This window comes from Plasmodium gonderi (assembly GCF_002157705.1).
Source record: "Plasmodium gonderi DNA, contig: Chr14, whole genome shotgun sequence".
In the NCBI taxonomy this organism is placed as follows: Eukaryota; Apicomplexa; class Aconoidasida; order Haemosporida; family Plasmodiidae; genus Plasmodium; species Plasmodium gonderi.
The window spans coordinates 3,028,738-3,049,291 of record NW_021628939.1 but is presented as its reverse complement, the minus strand read 5'-3'; the positions used below and the strand labels follow the sequence as shown (position 1 = coordinate 3,049,291).

Below are 20,554 nucleotides of genomic sequence, written 5' to 3'. Positions count from 1 at the left end.
ATAATGCAGACGTGGTAAAAATTGAAAAAAAGAAAAAAAAATTCCTCACAACACAAACATAACAAATGCACAATAATCCTATAGTGCTGAATATAGTGCAGAATATAGTGCTGAATATAGTGCAGAATATAGTGCAGAATATAGTGCTGAATATAGTGCAGAATATAGTGCTGAATATAGTGCTGAATATAGTGCTGAATATAGTGCAGAATATAGTGCTGAATATAGTGCAGAATATAGTGCAGAATATAGTGCAGAATATAGTGCTGAATACATCGCTGAATACAGCGCTGCAAACAGAAAAATAGGAGCGTTCGTTTGTTACACAAATATAATAAATATATATATGATGTAACAGAACAAGGAGATGCATTCATATCATGGATTACACATGTTGAATGCACGGGTGAATAATATATTGTACCCAAATATATATATGTATGCCTTAATGCATACACACATATCACATAAACAAAACTAGACTCTCAAGTCGTTTTTCTTTATCGTTCAAATGATATGAAAAAGGCATATACAACTGTTGGAAGAACGTGGTCATGATGTACATATATATATATACAACGACTTGTATGAATTTTTTTTTTTTTTTTTCAAATTATTTACAAATGAGCAAATATTTAATACATAAAAAAGATATATGCTCCTGCATGCATATATATACAAGGTATTATTCTGTAAGCTACCCAAATTCACGACATTTTCCTCCCTTTTTGCCCACTTTTATCCATAATTGTTCAGTTTCATTATTTGCTATGTTCTGGTACAGATCTCTTGAGCGATGTAATAAAAAGAGTCCTATATTATATAAAATACAAAGTGCCAAATGCACTCACACATATCTTTCAAATATATTTATCTCCCTTAACTACATTCTGAGGAAAATATATATCATTAAAACATTAAGATGTCAAAAAGGCATTGTGACACTACAACATTGTGACACTACAACATTGTGACACTACAACATTGTGACACTACAACATTGTTACACTACAACATTGTTACACTACAACATTACGACATTACAACATTTCAGTGGACAGCTCTTACTTGAATATTTTCGATTGTCTCATCCCAAAGGGTTTCAAAATCATGAACTCCAAATTTAAAACTTCTCATTTTTCATATTGACGTCAAATAATTAATACATGCTATATAAATCCAATCAAGTTATTCCCATTATATATCTCATTATTCGGTTATATGTTCATAAACGCCAGCTACCATTTTTCCTGTCTTGTTTTATAATCCTTATTTGTCCTCACACAACATTAGCATTGTTGCCCAACTGGGAGGTTCACTCTTTTTATAGAGGAGGTGGAGGAGCAGGGAGGGAAGGCATACATAATTTAACTCTGCATGATAAAGTCATTTTCTCTTCCTAAGTATATATTCGTCCTGTTCGGAGTGTTCATCCCATGTACAGTATTCAAACTACTCCTCAGGTTCATATTATCACTGGAGAAGGTACTTCCAAGTCCACACACAGAATAGCTACTGTAGTGACACGATACTCAAAGAGTTACACCCACACGTGCTCCTTAACACATACTTTCTATTATTTATACACGACTTGTATATATATATATATATATATATGTATACTTGATAAGGGAATAGCTTCTGGTGATGATTCTTTCATTTGTGTATAATTTTGAGCGTTCCATTATGGAACACTGTTTTTCCCCCTCAAAATATGACAAGGTATAAATCTCAACATTATGATAATTCGGTTTATTCATCAAAAATTTTTTAATCTTTCATTAACATTTGTTGTTATAGAACTTCACCTAGCCCCGTGTCACCCCCATGTCCGTTGGATATGCCAAAAAAAAAAAAAAAAAAAAAGTATCTTTTTCATTACTACCATGAAAACAAAATTTGATACAACATTGCTGTAAATTTATTTTGAATATCTCAGAACCATTTTTACAAGAACACTTCTTTTTTGTAATCGATTCACAAATTCATATTATTTCCACTCATGATAACGAAACCTCAAATCCATGTTCTGTTAATATCATGATTTATATCCACATTTCATTCACGATCAAACGATAAACTATTATTTAAGTTATTAATTTGATGTAGATTCTTTTTAATTCGTTCTTATTATTTTTTATTATTTTATATTATTTTATATTATATTATATTATATTATATTATATTATTTTATATTATTTTTATTTTATTTTATTTTTTTTAATTCGTCTTTTTGTATTTAATTTTAATAGTCAATTCTGGCAATATTTCCTGATTTGGTGCAATTTTCTTTTCCACCCCTCCCCCTTTATTTGATTATTATTTTATTACTTTTCATTTTTACCTTTCCTTTCTTGTACATGTAAAAGTGTATGCACATGTTCAACTATGATCACTACTTTTACCCTTTACATCAACCATATGATTGTTTTCGTTTCCCATAAGGGGAATGGGGATTGAATCATTCAACGTCTCCGTCAATGTTCCATTATCACTGGGAAGTGGTCTTGTGATCTTGTTCTTAAAATTTCCTACTCCTCCTGCTCCACCACTTTGACCTGATCCTCCAGGTAATGGGATAAGACCAAATTGGTCATTCCTCTGATAATTTAAATTGTACGTATTTAAATTTGCATATGGATTGCTATTCATATTCCCATAAGGAATGGGAAATGAGGATCCCATAAAGTTGGGATATCTCTTATACATTCCACTTTTATTCATTTTCTCAAAATTCATATTCTGGAAATTATTCAAATTGTAATTATAATTCATCATGTCATTATTCAGGTATGGAAATTTCAAATTATACATATTATTATACATAGGATTCGATGCAATGTTATTCATTGCATTTCTGTTCATAATATATGGATTGTACTTATTCAAATGGTTATTATTGTTTACCATAGGATCCATGTACTTCATGCTATTATTAATCCCTCCTCCTCCCCCACCTTCCATAGCATTCACTGAATTTATCATGTTTAAGTGATTGTTTATGGGATTGCTTAAGGGATTGCTTGAAGATCCTTTTAGAGGGCTGCTCATGGGGCCATTCATAGCGACAGCCACATCCCTCTCGGCACCATTCATTTCATTATACATTTGATTATCTGGGTCGTTACTACTCATTGCACCTTTCGTTCCAGTACCATTCATGCTATTCAAACTGCTTGTTGTTGTTGTTGTCCCTTTTAGCGTACTTCTCTTAGTCATGAAGGTGCATTCATTCTTAATATCCTTTCCATTATCGGTGCTACTACTATTATTACCACCTTGGCCATTTCCAATACTTCCTATAGCACTATTAAAACTTCCCAAAGAATTCATGCTAGTCCCAGATCGAGCTACATTGCTCCCTTCACTTGGAATATTGCTACCTCCAATTGGTACATTGCTACCTCCAATTGGTATATTGCTACCTGCACCGAGTGGTGGTGGAGCACTCTTCTGACTGAAGAGATGATTTCCACCTGGATTATTGTTCAACATGTACATATTCCCATTGTACATATAATATTGATTGTATAATTGGGGGTTATACATATAGGGAAAATTGTAACTCCCAGGAGTGCCAGCCAATTTATTTCCTCTCATATTCAAAAGATTGTTCTGCATATTATATGGATTACTTATATTTGGATTAAAAAATTTTGAATCCATCATATTTTCATTTTTATAAAAATGTTCATTGTTTAAACTATGAGTTAAGCTAAAATCGTTGAATTGTATAGGATCGCTTTCATTTTTACTTATAGAATGACTTCTAGTTCCATACTTAATTGAAACAGTTGGTTTAATATTCCTCTTTGTATATGGAGTTTTCCTTACCCTAGGAGTGCTTGACAAACTTTTCTTTGTCTCTTTCGAACTCATAATACCAAGAGGGTTATTAGGATCTGTGCCTAACCCACCTGCTGCTAATCCCATTTCAGCTTCTGGCAAAATTTTCTTTTTTCGTCCTCTTTTTTTCTTTTCAGATTTTTTCTTTCGTCCTCTCTTCTGAGGCACTTTAACCACAACGTTGTTTTCACCCATAATGGGGATTGCTCCTGGATTATTCATACCTGCAGTAGTACCAGATGTGGAAAATATAGTTCCCGATCCTATGTTACTATTAACACTATTGAGACTACTCAAGACAACACCTCCTTCTCCAGCTACTCCGGCCACTCCAGCTATAGCTGCTTCTCCAACGCCTGTCACACCATCAGCTCCATTTCCAATTATTACCCCTCCTACTCCTTTGTTTATTATCCCTTCCAATCCAGCCATCGGGTTTCCATTGTTAAAAAAATCCTGATTTTCTGATGCATCAAAATCTGCTACTAAACTGTCCCCTTTCTGAGCATTTCTCGCTGCTAATCTAAAGGATCTATCATTCTTTTGATAATTATTTTTTTGCACAGAATATGGATTATTAGTATTTGAAGTATATGAATTATAACTACCACTATTATTATGCATACCACTACTATTATAGGCCCCGTTTTCATTTTTCTTCTTTCTCATTTTGTCATTATCGAAATTGAAATATTCTACTTGTTTATGTTGTCTCTTTTTTGAGGTTAATAAAAGATCATTGTTCATATTAAAATCTGTGCTAAGCTTCTTTTGTTGTTTCAAAATCCTACTTCTATTTCTTCTCTCCCTACAAATTTTATTATACCTGTCAATAATAGTCTGTCCCATTATCTTGGTTTCACTATCCTTTAACAGATTATAGCCAATATTATACAAAACATCATCATCATCGCATAAAAATTCAAAAATTCCTTTCTCTTCCTTTTCAATATATAACTTAAATTCAATGTTAACTGTGTCATTTAATATGAACCAATACTTGTCATTGTTTATTTTTCCTAAATATCCATTATTGTAATCAATTTTTTCCGCTATTAACATTTTTTTTAAATTGTTACTTTCGCATAAAACCAAATTTAACAACATCCTGATTATTCTCAATTTGGATGTAACATTCAGATCATCCCATTCAAAAAATAATTTCTTGCTCAATCCGTCCTTATTTGCATTCTCTCCATTCTCGACATTCTCTTCATTTTCGCAATTCACACCATTCACATCATTTTTCTTAATCTCACTCCTTACACTGTTCAAACTATCCCTGTAACCATATTTCTCATTTGAAGCTTCTTTATACTTTTCATCTTCTCCACACGGGTTATTATTGTCTCCCTTAATCATCTCCTCAAGAGATGCTGTGCCATTAGAATTAACCATTTTCATACTGTCAACACCTTTCGTCATTTCAGATGCGTCGTTTTCTACATTATCTTCTTCCTCATCTCCTATGTCAAAATTTCCTATGTTCTTCGTTGCACCCTTTAACTTATCATCCCCTAATTCCTTTTCAAAAGGATCATTCTCTGTTTTATTGCTAAAGTTTGAAGCATAGATATCTCTTCTTTTTTCATTTAGTTCATCTGATAAATTATTTTTATCTGATTTTCTTTCTTCATCTTCTTCTTCTTCTTCTTCTTCCTCTTCTTCATCTTCTTCATCCTCACTTGCAAGAACTGCTGATTGTTCATCTTTGTATTGGTTCATAGATTTCTCATTTGCATCACTTGGCCTTGTTTTATTTATTTTTTTGTTTTCTCTATCCACTCTTCCAACCCTATTCTCATCTTCGGTCCGTTCTTCTCCATCGTCATGATCATCGTTCTCGTCATTCTCGCCATTCTCGTCATTCTCGCCATTCTCGTCATTCTCGCCATTCTCGTCATTCTCGTCATTATCATCAATCTCATCATTCTCATCATTCTCGTCCTTCTCCTCCCCATCAAACTCATTTACATACGCATGTTCAATAGTCTCAGCATCAAACAATTCCTCCGCTTTGGCAATTACAGCCTTTGCCTTCTTCTTCTTTTTGTCCTTTTTTTTCTTGGAATTTACTCCACTTGAGCCACCTAAAAATCCACCACTTCCTGATTTGTTTTTTTTCTCTTTTCTCCCTTCTATCACAGGAAAAAGTTCATTAAAATTCACAACCCTCATTAAGGAAGATTGCTTATCTTCAAATATTCTAGATATGTACTTGTACATAAATATTGATTTCGAGTTAAAATATCTACCTAAAAAAAAAAATAACTTTAAAATAAAATTTCTTCCAAATTCGGTAGTCTCTTTATTTTGAAACATTTCATCAATGTCTTTGAAATTCCAACTCATTTTCAACACATCTTTATAAACTGTTAAGAACAGTAACACCATAACATAATTAGGATTATTAATAAAAAGTATAGATTCATCATCTGCATATGTAGGTAACTTCATCTGTTTAATATAATTTTCTTTTAATTGCCTTTTTCTTTCTCTTTCTTCTAAGGCAATTTTTCTTGCATTCTCAGAATATTCATTATCATCAAAATAGGAATTTTCTTCCTCTTCTACATCCTTCAATGATACATTTTCATTTTTTACACTCTTTTTTGATTTCTTTTTTTTTTTTTCTTCTTTTTTTACTTCTTCCTTTTTAACCACTTTGCTTTTACTACTTTCTTGTTCATTTACTTTCAAATATTTTTTCTTCTTCTTTTTCAGACTAAATGAGCTCCTCTTCTTCTTCTTTTTAGTCTTCGTTGCATTTATTTTCTTTTTCATTGTTTGTTTCGATGATGATGTGCTTAATCGTCTTTTCTTCCCTTCATGATATTCATCGTCGTCATCATCGTCATCTTCTTCTTCTTCTTCTTCTTCTTCTTCTTCTTCTGTTTCTTCTGCTTCTTCCTCTTCTTCTCCTTCTTTTTCATCTGCCTCTACTTCTACATCTTCTTCCTCCTCTTCTTCTATATCTTCTTCTTCTTCTTCTTCCTCTTCTTCTTCCTCTTCTTCTTCTTCTTCTTCTTCTTCTTCTTCCTCTTCTTCTTCCTCTTCTTCTTCCTCCTCCTTATATTTAGCGCTTTTCTTTTTCTCCTTCATACTAGTTTTACTCTTACTAGATTTAGTGTGTGTCCGGAGATCCTTAACTGAGTTACTCTTCTTATTATTTTTCTGCTGTCCTGATGATCCCTTCTTTGTAAGATCTTTTTTCCTATTTGAATCTGTTACTACAAATGATTTACTACTCTTAGAGTTCTTATTCTTCATTGTTTCACTTTCTCTACTACTTGCGTTACTTTTCTTCTTTTTAGAACTTTCATGTACATTCAAATTATCATCGCTTTCGCTTACACTTTTTCCGTTTTTCTCTTTTTCTGTTTTTATGTTTTTCTTTACATCTTTGCTACTTTTACTTGTCTTAGAATTCCCTTCTTTTGAATTAGATCTGTTATTACTTACTATTTCCTTTGCAGTTTCGCTACTTTTTCTTACTACTTTATTGTTGTTCGATGATGTTTCACTTTTTTTTACTTTTTTATGGTTTTCATTATTTATCGTTTCGTGGCTACTGGATTTTGAGAGATTTTTTGTTGAGTTACTTTTAAGTGAATCATTTTTAGATGTCAGATTCTTCGATGAGCTACTTTTTATGGAATCATTTCTCGATAAACAACTTTTTGATGATTTATTTATTGGTGGTGGTACCTCATTTTTTGATGAATCACATTTCAAAGAGTCGCTTCTTTGTGCGTCAATTTTTGATGAAGCGTTCTTAGATGTATCATTCTTCGATGATCCATTTTTGGAAAAAGCACTTTTCGATGGAATACTCTTAGATGCATCATTCTTTGATGATCCACTTTTGGAAGAGCCACTCTTAGACACGTCATTCTTAGATTCTCCCTTGATCGACCCCCCTTTACTGCTACTATTCTGATTACTGCTACTGTTGCTATTGTTGCGATTATTGCTAATGTTGCTGGTGTTGCTAGTGTTCCTACTGTTAGTAGCGTTAGTAGTGTTTCTATTGTTGCTATTATTACTGTGGTTAGTGAAAGATGTGATATTTTTCATTTTTTCCTTTGAGCTGGATGCAAAAAGGTTTTTTTTGACCTTTTCATCACTGCCTTTACTTGATCCGTTGCTGTTTTGCGTGGTAACAGTGTCACTATTGCTCGCACTTTTTGAATTACTATTCTTTGAAATTAATTTATTACTTACTTTTACAACATGTTTATCAGTTGAATGATCTTTCTTTTTTTTGTCACCGTTGGTGAGGATTTTCTCCTTTTTATACTCTCCTTCTGTTCCTCCTTCATCTCGTCCCTTTTCATTTTTATTAGATTTAAAAGATTTTATGCTTTCTCGTGAATTCGAACTTTTCACCTTTAACGAATCATTTGAGAAACCTTTGATGCTTTCTTTTTTTTCAATCGTCCTGGCGTTATCCAGTTTGCTTCTACTATTCGAGGATGAAGGACTTTTGTTTTTTACTTGCCCACCTTTTTCTACATTTTTTTCGCTATTCTTGTGACCCCCTTTTTCCACGTTCTTTTCGTTTTTTTTTTTCATGTCACTCTCAGAGTTGCCTTCCAACTTTTGCTTGCCGTTATTCTTTGAGTCATCTATATTACTATGATCATTGTTTGCATTTTTCTTTTTTTCCACACTTGCGAGGGCTTGTTTACCGCTACTTTTATTCTTAAGGTTTGTATCGTGTGTGTTCCTTTTCTCATCACTTTTCATTTTGTTCATTGTATCACTACAAACATTATTATTTTCTTAATACGTACTTCTGTTTGCAGATGACAGTCGTTTCCAATTAAGCGTTTCTTTAATATATATACATATATTCATATATCTGTATATACGTACATATATATGCAAAATATATATAAAAATTTATACAAATATGTGTGTATATATCCACTTCTTACATTCATTGATGTAATCATTTCATACGTGCACCTTTCGAAGTAGTTAAACAAGCAATCTGCATAACAACACTGTTCTTACTACGGTACATAACTCTAACTAATTTTAAAAATTTTATTTTATTTTTTTCTATGAACATGGGATGAATAAATATGCAAATTTTTTTCAGCACCTTGCATATATATGTATATAAGCAACGTGAATGAGTCCATAAACATGTGTTGTCTTATGTGTATGCATATGATATATGTACAACACACATATTTACATATATATGTTTTTGCCTACGTAAGCATATAACATAAACATGCAATTCGAAAATTCACACACTTTCATTAACATACATCATGTATACATCATTAGATTAGTGAATGTATAACACACTAGGAACATACTTTTCAAAGGTGTTTTGTTTCCGTTTCTTTTTTTTTTTTTTTTTTTTTATAGGGAGAATATTTTTTTTTACACGTTTTTTTTTTTTTTTTTTTTTTTCTTTTAAAAAGGTGTATACTTATTTGTGTGCATAATATGCTTATTTACTCTTCTTGGTATATATCTTTTTAAAAAAAAAAAAAACATAAAAATATCCGTGACATGGAAAAAAAAAAAAAAGCACTCAATGACATATGTGTATATTCACATATATGTTCATAACGTATGTTCATATGTTTTCATATGCCACTCAGTAGTGCATATGTACATGTAACAAATTGGAAATGTGAAAAAAAAAAAAAAAGGTGTTGTGCAAAATCGACTTTAGAACTACTATTTGTATTTAATATTATTCAAACATTATATTAACAATTTTATTTTAAAAAAAAAAAAAAAATTGTTGCATAACCACCTGAACAAAATTTATTGACTTGAGATAAAAAATTGTTCATAAAGTAATGCGATCTTACAGTACTAATATACATACGCATATATGGAATGTACTCATTTAGGTAAGTGTTCGAGTGTTAACATTTTGTATTCATATGTAACTATACAATACACATGCAATCATGTATTTATTCGTACATTTGCATATACTTGTCGTATATATTTTCAGTGTACGGCTTTTCACATTAAAATGACTAGCATATAAATATATGCATAAATGTATACATAGCTGTAAGTATTGCTGCATGTATGATTGTATGTATAGCTGTATGTATAAATATATGCATAAATATGCATAAATGTATGCATAAATATGTATAAAATGTATGCATAAATATGTATAAAATGTATCATAAATATGTATAAATATATATATATATATATATATAATATAATATGCATTTACTTATATACATGCTGGTTTGCATATTTATATACATGTATATATGTACGTATATATGTACATAATTACAAATATGCTCACATAAACAAGTATTGTACTTTTTTTTTGTTTCTCTCGAATTTTTAAAAAATTGTATGTATTATACATATTACTACACAAGTATAAAAAAAAAAAAAAAAAAAAAAAAAAAAAAAAAAAAAAAAAAAAAAAAAAAAAAAAAAAAAAAAAAAAAAAAAAAAAAAAAAAAAAAAAAAAAAAAAAAAAAAAAAAAAAAAAAAAAAAAAAAAAAAAAAAAAAAAAAAAAAAAAAAAAAAAAAAAAAAAAAAAAAAAAAAAAAAAAAAAAAAAAAAAAAAATGAAAAAAAAAAAAAAAAAAAAAAAAAAAAAAAAAAAAAAAAAGTTAAAATAATGGTATAGTGATATAAAAATATTATGAACAACGGGAAAATGGAAAAAAAAAAAAAAATTAAAATTTGAACAAGGAAAAATGGAAAAAAAAGCAAAGTTAAAATATAATAAATAAATACGTTTTAACAAATTAAGAAAAAATGAAAAGAGTTAAAAAAATAATAAAGTGGCCAAATCACTATTTAATCAAATGATAATAAAGTACAATTTTGCAAAGAAAAAATAAAATACCGAAATGATGAGAACAAAAATATATGGCGTGAAATGGGGAAAAAAACGCAACACAAAAATATGTGTGAGGGTGTGTGAGCAGTGGGGGCATGTAAAAAATTGAGAAATATGGTAATAAGCATATGAAAAAAAAAAAAAAAAAAAAAGAGTTAAATCTTTGAAATGTGTATACTCATATATGTCATTACATACGAAGATATGCATATGAAAAAAATTAAACAAATTTTTACAAATTAAACAAACACAAAAAGAGATGAAAGAAAAAAATGTTCTGCTAAAATTAAAAAATTTGCTGAAAAATGAATGAAGAGATTTTAAGAACAAATTTCTTCTTTGATATGAAAATAGTTAAGCATGGGGTATGCTATGTGGCATGTATGTACGTATGCATGCATGAATGTATATATGTGGCATGTTCGTATATATATATATATATATATATATATATATATATATATGTTTATATATGCATATGTATGTAAATTTTTTTACACCTTTTTTTCCTTTTTATTTTATTATTTTATTTTTTTTTTTTAAGCGTATATACTAATTTTTTTTTTATGCCCTCATCATATCTTTAATCTATTCGCCACTTGATGCATTTTTTTTTTTTTTTTTTTTTTTTTTTGAGTACCTTTCTTTTTTAATTCATGCTGTACACATGTGTACTTATAAATATGGATATAATGCTTCACATATATCTCTTCTCTTTTTTGGCGTGTGTGAACATTTATATAGGTATGTATAATATGTGTAATATACATAAACACATATACGTACACATATACTCACACATAAAAACACGTACATAAGTATAGTTAATACTCACCCAACCAGATCATTCGAAAAAGGGGAAATTTTTATAATTGTACAAAATATGTGTAATCGGGAAAAAACAGAGGTATTTAAGTTCGATCATAATACTTTCATCCTCATTATCATCATCCTTTTTTTTTTTTTTTTTCACTTTTAAAAAATGTGTCATATTTTATTTAAAATTTGAAAAATGTTATGACGGTATATACATGTACACATTACGACAAAGTTATAAAATAAAAAATATATATTTTAAATTGTTAAAGTTAGCATCTTTCTATAATAACATAGTTGCATTTTTTTTTTTTTTTTTTTAATTTAATCTCCAAAAAAAAAAAAAATAAAATAAAATAAATAACACATTCTGGTGGTCAGAAAATGTTTATGTAATTGCAACACCTTCAAATATTGTTCGTTAAAACAAAGCCACTTAAAAATAAAGGAAAGCATACGTAAAATGGCAATATAAACAAAATAAACAAAGCTAGAATGCTTTTTTTGCGCAAGGAAATATCGACATTTTAACAGGTGAAAAATAAAATAAAATAACGCAAAACACATTTTGAAAGGAAACAGACTCAGGCGTGCATTGTTATAAACCACATCCACATGAATAAACTTTACACGTAAATGATCTCACAAATGGTGTTTAAGAAGGGTGAAAGAAATTCCAATAAAAATAAAAGAAAAAAAGTTAAAAAAACGAAAAAATAGAAAAACAAATAACAAATAACAAATAACAAATAACAAAACAATGAGACCACCAATAACTTACGTCTTACTCTTACCTCCTAAAGGAATTAAAACATATATACACATAATTTCATACCGGGAGGCATGCAAAAAAAAAAAAAAAATAAAATAAATAAAAAAAAAAGTTCTTCAACCTATAGCACACATGTCTGCTCGCTCGTTACAGTATTTCAAGAAACTGAATTGCACATTTACACGGTTTAGCGACATGCAAAAGGGGAAGAAAAATAATTTAATAAAACGACAATATACTTTAAAATTGCAGATTATGTAAGAAACATTCTTATGCATAACATGTAATACAAATCTAAACAAAATAAAATGATTTACTAATTATATTCCCCTTTTTAAAAAATAACCTTTTTTTATGTTATATTATGTTCGAACAAACCCTATAATGGTTTTTTTTCTCAACGTTTGTGGTTACAACAGTAGTTGCACATTTCTTTTTTTTTCCTTTATTTCTATTAAGCTTATTATGCTTAATAAGCATGTATTGCTTATTCTATGATTTGCACTTTTTGTATTTTTATCTTTTTGCACGCGCACTCTTTTATACCTATATGATTTTATGTGCATATTCGTTTATGCCTTTACACTTTTATGTTTCCACATTTGTACCACTTCAAATGCTTCACATAACCCCGCAAAAGTCTTCAGCACATATTCCAGAATTCGTGAGACCAATATGTACATCCACAAGCGGTGTAAAACAAGTACCAGGTGGTCAGATGAACCACATATATAGATATATATATATATACATACATATAGGTAAGCTAAAAGTGATATTTAAAAAGTGAACGAGTTGTATCACTTGATATGTGGAATTTTTTTTTTTTTTTTTTTAAGTACAACATAGGCCTAAATTAAAGCAGTTCATATTATCCCGCTTTCAATTTCGAGAAGCAATAGGATGGGGGAGGTTTTAATGTTTTGTTTTATTCTGTTCTGTTTTTCTCATTTTTTAACTTTTTTTTTTTTTTCCATTTCTTTTTTTCTTTTCTCTTTGACTTACTAAACATAAAATTAAGTACACCAAAAGAGGCATAAAAATATAAACTTTTTATATTTTTCTTTGTATCACTAAATTATGTGTGGCGTGAATATTTTTATGTCATAGTGTTCATCCAAATATAGGAATATTACGTGTGTATACTTGCGTATGTGTTTACCTAAATCAAACTGCAGCACAGTGAATACCAAGAGGAAATGTCTTTCAATTATATATCCACTTTGCCATTTTTCAGAGCACTTATTACTGTTCTTGCGGAACGGGACATTCCAGAATACTCATAAAAAAAAAGTTGTGTAGGTTTTTGCAAACTGAAACTATTTAAAGACACATATATAAACATGTACATATATATTTTTCATTTAAAGGATTGCTATTAATGTTTTTCTCATGTAAACCAACAACATTCCATTCTTTCCCCATTTTCCCAGCATCCTACAAGGAACAAAAATAACAAATATTTTTGCTTAATATACTAGCTTTCACCATCATGTACATCTGTAAAAAAAAAAAATAAAATAATAAATATAAAAAAAATAAAAAAAAAAAAATAAAATAAAATAATAAATATAAATAAAATAAAATAATAAATATAAATAAAATAAAAAAAAATAAAATAAAAAAAAATAAAATAAAAAAAAAAAAAAAAATATTGCTCCCCCCCCTAACGATTTTTTCTAAATTTTTCTGAATGGTCATATTTCCAAGTTGCTTTTTCCCTCGCACATTTATTTGTTCACTAATATATGTTAACTTTCATGTATATACTATTATGTAAATTTATATGACTTCTACACTACCAAATTAATTGTATGGTGATATATGTACACACAAGATAACACACACACGTATATATACAAGTTATGCGAATTTTGTAACATTTTTAGCCATTCGTCCTGGTAACTATTTTAATGTGGAATATATATATATATATATATATATATGTACATATATAATGTATGTATTTTTTTTTTTTTTTTTTTCCTAAAAAGCTATTTTGGCTGTTTGTTTTGTACCTAATAGTTATAAATCTAATTCGTTTCACAAAGAGACATGTACACTAGGGGTAAAATATACCAACATATCATTATGTCTTAAATAAAAGTGGGTAGACAGAACGATATAACATAAGTAAAAATAACTAACACATTTACAGTTATTGTAGAAATACGACATGTGTGTATTTCCATGACGGTTATTATGGAATGAACATTTTTTAATTCGAAAATGAAAAGGAAAACGAAAGGGAAAAAAAAAAAAAAAAAAAAAAAAAAGGAAAGAAATAAAAAAATATAAAACGATCTAATTCAAAACAGTATTAATTAATTATACCCAAATGGAACTTTCAAAGGGAATAGGAATGGGGAACCGAAAGCAAAGTGGAGAATGCGTGGGGTGCACACGTCTTACATACGCATAATGTGGGGTCACGAATGCAATAGCAATGAACCCTTTTCTCTCCAACTGCAGAACAGTATGAAAAAATTTTAACCTATTTATAAATCTCTTATCAAACTGCTGAAAACTACGAAAAAAAGGAATATCACTTCTAATCTACCTTCTGCTTTTGCTTTTTAATGATCTTGAAAAATTCCCTGACAGAAGTAAAATGTGCTCATAATGAGTAAGCATATTTTGAATGTAAAAATATGTGCAACGAGATATATTCTCAAACACGCACATATGTGTACATGTGTAAGCACCGCTCTCTTACCTGAACAGTGAAAACGTGACAGGAATTGCATAAGGAATGAGAATGGGCAGAACAGAGGCCAATAGAAAGTCCTTCGAAAGGATGTCGTAAATGGAAAACGTGTCATCCATCAGGAGCTACAAAAAAATAAAAAGACAAATATATCAAAGAATATGTTCTACATGATTACATGCAGTTGTTACTCATAACTCCTCGTAGTTCAAAAAAAAAAAAAAAAAAAAAAAAAAGAAGAAAAGAAAAGTATAAATTTTTCTTTTTTCAACACTATTTAGGGGAGCAAGAATGAGTACACATTTTTATCTGTTCCATGTTCACTATTCGCAACTCAAGTAGCAATTCCATATGCGCGAAAAAGGAAGAAGAAAGGGCTTAATATAAAGTTTGAAAACCAGTTTAGCGGAATGTTTAAAACCCAGTTTAGTGCAAAGTTTAATGCCCAATTTAGCGGAATGTTTAAAACCCAGTTTCGTGCAAAGTTTAACGCTCAATTTAGCGGAATGTTTTTTTTTTTTTTTTTTTTTTTTTTTATTTCTATTTTTCCCACTTGTAAAGAATCCTGGTAAGCAGACTGTGCCAAGATAAGTGCTGCCTTGAAATACATTTCCTGCGATCGTGCAGAATTTATATATCGATTCCATTGCTCATTATTGAGAATATTGTCATTATAATCTTCACCAGCAGCGCTATAATGATTAGCAGGATCATTGGTATGGTTCAATTTAACATAGGGGTGTAAGGTTTCCAGAACTAGTTTATTTATGTGTCCAGCTTTTTTACAGCTCTCTTCTCCTCTCATAAAATCCAAGCTACAATTAAGATTATCGAGTACTCTATTATAAATTGGAAGTGTATGAGTTGGTACTTTAAAATATATACTTATGTTAGATATGGACACTAGTTTGTTTAAATTCTTTAAAGCTTCTACGATGTAATATATGTATGCTTCTCTCATAAGTGCTAAGATTTCGAAATCAGAAATTCCTTTTTTCAAAGGGGTATTATAAAAAAAAGAAAAGTTTAATTTATTTCTTGAAGTAATGAAATACGAAATGATATTTTTATTATCTGTAGATTCACTTTTAATATATTTTACTTCATACTTATCTGAATTAAAAATGGTAAAGATATAATCAGATAAATTAGTGCACAATCCTAAAAATCCTCTCAAGTGGGAAATAAAAATTCCACTAATAAAAGGAGATTGATCTGATATATCTATGTATTTTTTTTTTTTTTTCTTTCCTTTCATATTATTTAATTTGTGAAATAAATTATTTATATGTACAATTCCCCATTCGACAAACGAGACAGTCGTTTCAAATTTTTCATTGGCTGGATTATGAAAAAAAATTTCCTCCTTATTTGGAAATATAGCTATAAAGTTAATACTTTTTGGGATTTGATAAGTTGGTTTTTTCAAAATATTATCAAACGTAACATCATCAAATATGTTTGTAAATTTGTTAATCTTGTCCAAAATTATTATTCTTTTGTTGCCTGCTTTCTGTGCTTCTTCACCTTTCAAATAAACTTGTGCCTTTTCAGATATTTTGAATAAATCAATGTTTGCAATAATTTGTGTGTACACATTTATTTGATATATGTTTAGTAATCTCTCAATGAAATTTCTCAAGTAAGGGTAATATACATCGTTGTAAAAATCCCATGTGGCAATGAATACAAGGTTCGTTTTTTTTTCTTCACTTCTTGTAATTTCTTCACTTCTGGAAGTACTTGTCGAGGTATCTTCCCCATCCGCATTGATAGAAGAACTGTCATCGAGCTCATTGGATGACTTATGAAAATTTTCGACTATTTCATTATTTTTTCCATTAGTAGAAGAGTCTTCCTTGGGTATTTGATCCTTTGGGTAAGATTTCCCTACTTTGTAATTTTCCTCATTGTATAAACTGCTAGCTAAGTAAAAATTCAAATCAAGTTCTGGGGTAAATGAAAGGGATCTGTTTTTTGACCTCAACAAAAATGTGTTTTTTATTATTGTCCAAGTTTCTTTTATGAACAGTTCATAATATTTATTTGAATTATCCTCCACATTGTTATAATTCACTTGGATGATGTTGCTTGTGTTTAGGCTGAATGAAAGATTTACATTTTGCGTCTTTTCTATGTTTTCATTTAAACAAATAAAATATTTATTGATTAACACTTCATACATATCCATTTGTTCAGGTCCGCTCAGACATATATATTTGTACATCCAATTTTCATCATTTTTTATTTTTTCGTCATTACTAATGAAATGTGGATTAACAAAAAATAAGTCCTTTACATCGGATAGACTGTGTGCAACTGGCCTTTCATTATATTCCAATTCAATTTCTTTTTCAATAAATTCTTTTAATTTTATCCCAAATGAATCAGTATTTCTTTTATCCTGTGTAGATAGAATATATATATTTATGCTCAAGTGGGACACATTTTTATTTGTCCATTTTTCATTTTCCCATTTGTTTCTCGTTTTTCCATTTTTATCATAAATATCTTGAACTATAGAAGATATTCTGCTTAAATTCTGTAGTGGCACTCCTTGCCTTTCATACTTGTTTAGCCAGAAAATTACAAATGCACACACGATAAACGATAAGGCATAAGATATGATACAGTAAATTCTCGAATTCATATTTTGCTTTTCACAATCGTGCTTCAGCATTTTGTTATGCATCGTCTGATTGAAGTTTTTTTTTTTTTTTTTTTTTTTTTTTCTCTGCGTGCTGATTTCCTGTTTAAACCACGTTTTGCATTTCCCAGTGCAGCAACAGCAACGATTGCTTCGTAATGAGGCAGCAGTGTGTGAAGGAAAAGTTGAGAAAAAAAAAAAGTGAGGAAAAAACAAGTGCGGAAAAAAAAGCTGCCCAAAAAAAAACGTGTGGAAAAAAAATGAAATTCTCCCAATTGCCTACCCACCCAGCCTAATCACTAAAACAGTTCTTCCAAAATTTACTCATGCGGCTAATCCCTATAGGAAGGATGGCCGCTTAACACCACCAACTTTACATGAACACAAAAAGGAGTTATGACATTTAATCAAAGTAGAGAAGTAAATTGTGAACATAACACATAATCCACCATTTTTACCCAATTTATCCTTTTTAACTAAAAATTTGTTAGATTTAAATGAACTACTATATAAGATATGTTTGACTACCTACATAAGCCACCGCTAAACATGTATATATATATATATATGTATGAAAACATGCATATGTAAGTATGTGCATACACCTTCTGTGAATGCTTTTTAAAGATTCAGCAAGGAGAGACTGACAAATGACAAAGCCACTTGCATTATGGCACAAACATTGTACACACAAAATTTTCTTCTACTTTCAATTTTGCAAAACGCAAAGAACCCTAATTTGTGGGGTTCTCCCACCCTAAATGTGCTGCTATGCATGCATTTCGACTTGAGCACACAGTACTGCACAAAAAGATGAAGTAGCAAATGATGAAGTAAAGTTTCAGCATTATCACCCATTCAGGGGATAACTTATACTGGAAAATAACCATTCAAACACCCATGTGCATATAAATATACACATATATATATATATATATATATATATATATATATATATATATGCACACGGCACTTATAAGTACCAATCTCACTCTTTCAAAGGACTACCACAATCAACACCTTGTGAAGACCTCGTTTTATGTGCAAGCTTTTCAGTACTAAATAGAATTATTTTATTTTTATTTCTTTTATTTTTTTAATTATTTTTTTTCTCACCAAATTGAATCGCTCAAGAAAGGAGGGGGTTAAAAGTCCTCAATGATATATTTTCTTTTCTTACCCATTCATTTGATCACTAAAAAAAAAAAAAATATAATTTTTTTGATTTACTAGTTCTACCATTTGAGGAACACTAAAAGTTTGGAAGGTAATCATTTTTGCATGTCTCAAATGGACACAAAGGGCGAAATGAGACAAATATGCAAGGGGACCCAGTATGTAACCCAATATGGTATATCTGAAAAAAAATATATGAACAACTGGACATATATATGTATATACTCACCTACACAGTTATACTTATGGATTGTATTTCATTTCTATTGTAGTCACACTACCCGAAATATCTCTCTTTCGCTTCCACACGTCCAACAGGAGAGCTTTACTTTTAATGACATACAAGTTGGACATTATCCACTACGATTCCTTAATTTTTGATTCATTTGGATTATGTAAAAATAAACCCATTATACGCTTTAAAAATAAATAAAATAAAATAAAACAATTAGTACTGTTCATATGTGTGTGCATTCCCCTATATATATACATCCAAATACAAATTTAGCATTTTAATAAAATATAGCGATAAATTGGGACTATCATTGGAATCGTCTTCTACATGTTTTTGGTTTCGCCGCACTTTTCCTGCCTAGTTCCCTGGCTTATTTATTCACCAACTTGTCTATTCATTTTTCCTCCATCTCCATTATATATACATTTTCAGAACGTAAGCGTAACGAGAGTTTACTGATAAATTCGTCCTTAAGAACAGTTTTATCCAAATTGGGTATACAGAAGAAACCCCACATATATACATTTAAACAAAATAAATAATAACAAGACGATAAAACTATTATAACTGTACATAATTCCAATGGTGAATATGCATATACCCAGTTTTGTACTATTTCCCACATTTCTATTTTCCTTGAACCTAGAACACACAACAAACACACATACGCATACATACAGCTTACCCCTTGTGCAAGAGAACAGAATTATTCAGAACTGATTCATTCGAATCCATGAAATTTGTATCATTTGCATAGTTCAACATGTAGGAAATTCATGGCCATAATTTCTATGGGAATATATGGGTTAAGGATGAGATATAAATTATGTATCCTATCGGCATACTATTCCTACGAGAGGATGACAAAAAAGCCATATTAGTTTAGTGGGACACATTCTAAATAAATTTTTATTTTTACAAAGGAACATTTTGTTAAAAAGGTGTAGAAGAATATTGTGATCTTAATTTACCAGTTCAGCCTTGTAACGTATTCTCTATGCACATAAAATATATCACACTGTTGTCCTACACTTGAAAAAAAAAAAAAAAAAAAATTGAACGAAATTGATCAATTGATCGATTGATCGATTGGCCGATTGAGCAAAAAAAAGTATCACGACAAGGATACTGATCGCGCTAAAAATTAAAGGAGAGACTCCTTTTTATTTTTTCAACTAATAAAATGCATTTCCAATATATCTTTGATCAGTAAAATTGGTATAACTCAAATTTACAGTTTCATTCCTCTCCTTCCCTCCTTAGAGGTTTGTTACAATTGGAGTAAAATACAGATATGCTGATTGATATCTTGTTGATGTAAATTTTGTATGACTACTGCAGGGAAGTTCATAAAAACGTCCATTTTTGTATGCTTATGAGTGAAGTGCTTATATACATAGTACTAACTTATGGCAAGCATTCGTCACTCTGGTTTTAGCATTGCCCTTGCTTAGTTTTCTTAAATTCAGCTCATCCTAAGTGGTGTTCTACATATATATA

At 29.7% G+C, this 20,554-nt stretch overlaps 2 protein-coding genes across 2 annotated transcripts; both read right to left on the bottom strand.

Annotated features, from left to right (window-relative positions):
* Nucleotides 1-2,382: 2,382 nt before the first annotated feature.
* On the bottom strand, nucleotides 2,383-8,604 carry PGO_146480 (hypothetical protein, conserved; the record flags this gene model as incomplete). Its single annotated transcript, XM_028690638.1, has 1 exon — nucleotides 2,383-8,604. One exon carries the CDS (start codon nucleotides 8,602-8,604, stop codon nucleotides 2,383-2,385), a length of 6,222 nt encoding a protein of 2,073 aa, XP_028546439.1.
* Nucleotides 8,605-14,840: 6,236 nt separating this feature from the next.
* On the bottom strand, nucleotides 14,841-17,646 carry PGO_146470 (hypothetical protein, conserved; the record flags this gene model as incomplete). The annotated part of the gene is made up of 3 exons (XM_028690637.1): nucleotides 14,841-14,886; nucleotides 15,006-15,121; nucleotides 15,550-17,646. The coding sequence occupies 3 exons, from the start codon at nucleotides 17,644-17,646 to the stop codon at nucleotides 14,841-14,843; spliced, it is 2,259 nt and encodes a 752-aa protein (XP_028546438.1).
* Between the last annotated feature and the right edge of the window lie 2,908 nt (nucleotides 17,647-20,554).